Consider the following 5,628-nt stretch of genomic DNA (forward strand, 5'->3'; position numbering starts at 1 on the left):
GTAATGGTGTTGATTAAAGAAGTATTTACAGTAATGTAATGCAATTTCTACTGACTTGTTTTTTGGGAGTTCCAGTCACACATGCACAGTGTGGAAATCACTCCTCAGGGTAGAGCACACAACCAACATGCAGGAGCATTAGAGAAACATAGTGACTGATTCCGTAATGTGATTAAACACTGCGCATGCACGAGTGTAACTCCTGGAAGAATAGTCATAGGCATCGCATTACAGTACTGTAAATGCAGTTACAGCCTAGTTAAAAAGTAACAATCAAGTGATATCCATATATATTGCATAACACCCTTATTTACATACCCTTATTGTTCCTATATACTGTTTACATTGCCGGTGATGGCTTCTTAATATTCAATTTCAATGCCGAAAAAAATAATCACTTCAAATCAGTTACGAAACCTCTTTCCTTTAGACACCCTAACCCTTCGCATTAAGTGGAATTCAATCACGTACCCATGAAGCGCAAACAACATTTACACGGCAGTAACAGGGGGGAAAAAAATAACCTCCTCATCCAAAAAAGGGTATGGGTCCAGTTTCATCCAGCCTTCTTTTATATAGAAAATAACATATGCAAACGATAGAGCAAATAAATCTAAGAAACTTATCTTCTATGCAATTCCGTCGCAACTCAAAAATAACGAAGTTATTAGACACGGAAGTGTCTGAGAGCACGAAATGAAAAACTATCTCAATATTTTTAAAATCGCCATCCGATATCCTTTCCTATTTTTTGTAAACAAAACAATGATGCCGCTTTATTTTGTAAAATTTATCGCAATATTTCTAGTTTCGTTCGTAGAAAATGTCCATATCAACTTACATGAAGGACATTTTATTTCTCCCCAAAAGGATATGATATTACATGAGTATTACTATGATAATATCGAATATTTACAGAAACCAATACAAATCTTACTCTGCGCAAATCGATGTGTCTGCCTCACATTACGGGCAAGAGGGGCCTGAAGAATTGCGCGGTAAATTTGAAATCCAGTATGTTGGCGTACCAAGTGCGCGCGAAACATTTTGAAATGAAATAGTACAGCGCATGCGCGTGACAATGTCACGAGAGCCAATAGTATTACATAAAAAATGTTTAACCAATCACATAGCACCACCTGCGTGATAGGTATGTATAGTGGTGAAGTAAAACCAATGTAATAACTCTTTACCAAAATGGAGGACGCAAGGTGCGCAGGGTGTAATCCACATTATTATAAAATCATTTCTGATTATTTGGGGGAAAATGAAAAATCGCTTTTATTTCTTAGGGAACACGGTGTTTTGCCTCGGTCGGTGAGTTGCCCACATTGTAATTTACCTTGCAAATATCGTGAAGATCGACACGTGTGGTATTGTGGCCGATGGAAAAAGATCGCTAAGACAAAACGGCGCAAAAGTTGCGTTTTCTCGACCAGCGATTACACAGGCACGTTCCTGCAGGGGACACATTTGGAACCATTTAAAGTAGTTTTGTTTGTTAATCATTGGCTTCAGAAGCATTGGGATCATGAAACTGTCATTAAATGCATTGGCATGTCAAAAACAAGTAGCGTAGATTGGAGGAGTTTTTGTTCAGAAGTAACCCAAAATTGGTTACAGAATCAAAATTCTATAGGAGGTGCCGGTGTAATCGTTGAGATCGACGAAACGCTGCTCGTGCGCCGGAAGTACAACAGAGGGAGGCAACTTAGTCAAGTGTGGGTCTTTGGGGGTATTGAGCGTGATTCTAAAAAGAAATTCGTGGTGCCGTTGGTAGGCAGTGATAGAAGTGCAGACACGCTCATACCCCTAATAAAACAATTCATTTTACCAGGAAGTGTTATATGTAGTGATGGGTGGGCTGCCTACCGTAATTTAAAACAACATGGGTACGAGCACCTGGTAATTAATCATTCAGAAAATTTTGTAGACCCACACTTCCCACATATCCACACACAGAATATCGAAAGGGTTTGGCGGGATTTAAAAGAATTCATTAAGCGTCCGGGTATGCGAGCTGATTATTTACAACAATATTTATCTCGATACCTATTCATAAAATCATGTGAAACACCACTCCATAACTTTTTTACCGAGGCGGCACGGCTCTACCCGCCCCAAGGTGGGAGAGCGAGAGAGGGTCCCCTGCCTCCCCCAATACCAATGGAGGAAGATAGCTCTTCTGAGAGTGAATAATCAGGTAAGAGTAGGAAAAAATTGTATCGCCGGTAACTTATACTATAATTTTACAGGATTTACCAGAAGTCAATATTGTGGAAACCTATATAAATTATATCCTTTTACACAAATATGGATTTCTGAACGTTTTACTTTGAAAAAATGGGCACTTGTTGGTAAATTAGCGGATTACACTTCACAAACGAGCACAAATGCTAGCCAATGAAAACTTCAATGACGTCAGAGTTTTCTGACCAATCAAAATTCGATTATTCGGAAATCCCTGCCCTCGCCCGGGAAAAACGTTCAGTGTGTGTCCGGCCGGTGGGAAGTAAGTGTTCGTGTGAAAAAACATTTTATTGAAAGCCGGCTAAGTTTTACAAATCGCAAAATACATCTTCCCCTGGAAATACTACCTCATCGAGGTCTTCGTATTATGGTGAAGCGTAATAACGGAGGCGCGGCGATATAAGGTTTGTACATTTAACTTTGATATAACGAGAACCGGGTAAAATCCACATATATATTGCACGAAGTAATTTTCAAGTAATAAGCAAATTCATGCAATGCAAATCATTACTTCTAATGGGACCATAATACAGGCTGTATTAATATAAAATATTTCTGATTTGGCCATTGCAAACGACCGCAGTTGAATGATCGGGCGAGCCGGCTCAGCGCGCGACGAAATCGGCCTAAAGCTTTCGTAGTTCCGTGGGACGGACAAGTATTTTAAGCTGCGCGGCATGAAGCACCGCCACGGCCTCCGAAGTATTTTGGCCTCGGACAAAGGTCAATAAATTCCATCTTACATTTTAAGACTAGTATAAGTATTGAACTGTTGCCTTGTTGACGATAAGCATCACTAGGGTTTGCAAGCTATGTTACTAAATTGCGTTCAAAGCTTGTTGTTTGAGAATAACATCCGCGGAGACTGCGTGTGCCGCAACGATTGCGCGACAAGTAACTGTCAATAGCGCATTTTATTTATATATATATAATTTTTCTTTGTTTGTATTATTTGTTAATGCTATCAGTACATAAAATACCGTTGCTATTCGTGGAACAGTTAAGAAACCCTTGTGTATAAAATTGATACCGTCATCAGGAAAGTTTCGAAACACATTTTCAAAATAAAAAGCTGCTTTTGTCCAATCATTGATCTAGTACATTTGGAATGTGCGTCAATCAGGCAAAAAATAATCCCGGATTTAACCGCAGAATTGAATACCGTAATTGTATAGATGAAACATGGCTCTTGCCACCGTAGAGTTTCTGCTAACCCGATTTAAAGTTATTTTAGTGTATTTGTTCTGTTTTTCTGTGTGTAAATCATGCAAATTCCTCCACAAAATACAGTGCGAAGCCGGCTCTTACACATTTTATCAACTTTGCCGTCGATGAATAAAAGTTCCGCCAGTCATCAACTAGTCAAATGCGACGGAAATCATCATCATAACAGCGTTAAACCACGAAAGGAGATTCCTTTCCAAAAAAAATGGTTTCGAAAGTCGGAGGCTGGATGAAACTGGAAATTTACCCAAAAAAGCCCCAAACCTCGCGAAAAACCCTACTTACTCTCCTTCACGAAAAGCGAAGACGAGGCAGCGATGTGCCGAGACGGAAGCGCAGACCCGGCGACACTAATCAATTCGGGATTTCTTGAGCCCCGCGCCACACACCTCGAAGCACTGCCCAGTGACCTCAGTCCTAATACTCCTCGCCAAGCCATTTCCCCCTTCGCTAAGTTATTTCAGAGGAATATTCTCTCCTGTGGAAAACTGCTTTGTTTTGCTTCGTGCTCTTCGTCGTGTTTACCTCGAGCAGTGATGCCAGAACAGAGCAGCGGCGAACCCTAGGGATTGTAATCGGAAGATACTGACAAGTAATTATTTTCTTCATTGTATGTCATGTTATTTATTTTCTTCGTCGTATGTCATGTTATTTACTTCCTTCTTGTATGTCATGTTATTTATTTTCTTCATTTATGTCATGTATATCACTTTCATTATCATCATCGTTTCCATGATTGTGATAACTGTCTATGATAAAATTTGTGATAGAGTAATACAATTATTGTTATTATCATTGTTAACTTTAATTTACTAATATTTTTATATCCAAATTTGCAGTAGTGTGATACTGTTTTTATTATGTAATTAATAATCATTGCTTTAATTAAATATTATTATTAACATTATTATTGTTATTATTATTATTGTTATTATTATTATTATTATTATTATTATTATTATTATTATTATTATTATTATTATTATTATTATTATTATTATTATTATTATTATTATTATTATTATAATTATTAATTATTATTATTATTATTATTATTATTATTATCATTATTAATCATCATCATCATCATCATCATCATCATCATCATCATCATCATTATCATTATTATCATATTATTATTTTATCATTATTTGTATCATTATTATTATCATTATTTCTATTATTATTATTATTACATTTTTGTTATTATTATTATTAATACTATTATTATTATCATTAAGATAATCATCACCATCATTATTATTGTTACTACTATTATTGTTATTATCATCAGTATCATCAGCATCATTATCATTGTTATTATCATTAAAAATTATTATCACTATAATTATAACCATTATAATCATAATAATAATAATAATGATAATAATAATAATAATAATAATAATAATAATAATAATAATAATAATAATAGTAATAATATTAATAATAATAATAATAATAATGATAATAATGATAATAATGATAGACTGATAACGATAATAATAATAATAATAATAATAATAATAATAATGATAAAAATAATGATAATAATAATTATCATTATTTTTATCATTATTACTATTACTATCCTTATTGTTGCTGTAATCATTATTATTATTATTATCTTCATCATCATCATTCTTATTATCGTTATTATCATCATTACTATTATTACTTTTATAATTGTTGTTATCATTATTATTATCATTATCATTATCATTATCATTCATTGTTGTTATTTTTGTTATTGCCAATGTTACAATTCTTATCATTATCGTTATTATCATCATCATGTTGTGGTTCTTATCATTATGATCATATTTCTGTTGTTATCATTACTGTAATATCATTATTGTTATTATTATTATTATTATTTCTGTTTTATTGTGCCAATACTACTACTACTACTACTACTACTAATACTACTACTACTACTACTACCACTACTACTACTACTACTACCACTACTACTTACTCTACCACTACTACTATCACTACTGCTAATACTATTACTATTATTTCCAATAATGATGCTAATACAGCTCATCTTAAAACACGGAACTGTCAGAGCTCAAAGTTTTTTTTCGCATCGTCGCTTTGGCAACATTGATGTAGAGACTAAAGACTGTTTTTAAATTTTTTCCCTTTGAA

At 34.3% G+C, this 5,628-nt stretch overlaps 1 protein-coding gene across 1 annotated transcript; it reads left to right on the forward strand.

Annotated features, from left to right (window-relative positions):
* Window positions 1-585: 585 nt before the first annotated feature.
* Window positions 586-2,284, forward strand: LOC119570066. Its single transcript, XM_037917966.1, has one exon. It carries the CDS (start codon window positions 1,198-1,200, stop codon window positions 2,197-2,199), a length of 1,002 nt encoding a protein of 333 aa, XP_037773894.1. The 5' UTR covers window positions 586-1,197; the 3' UTR covers window positions 2,200-2,284.
* Window positions 2,285-5,628: the final 3,344 nt, after the last annotated feature.

Source organism: Penaeus monodon, unplaced genomic scaffold (genome assembly GCF_015228065.2).
Source record: "Penaeus monodon isolate SGIC_2016 unplaced genomic scaffold, NSTDA_Pmon_1 PmonScaffold_21508, whole genome shotgun sequence".
NCBI classification, from domain to species: Eukaryota; Metazoa; Arthropoda; class Malacostraca; order Decapoda; family Penaeidae; genus Penaeus; species Penaeus monodon.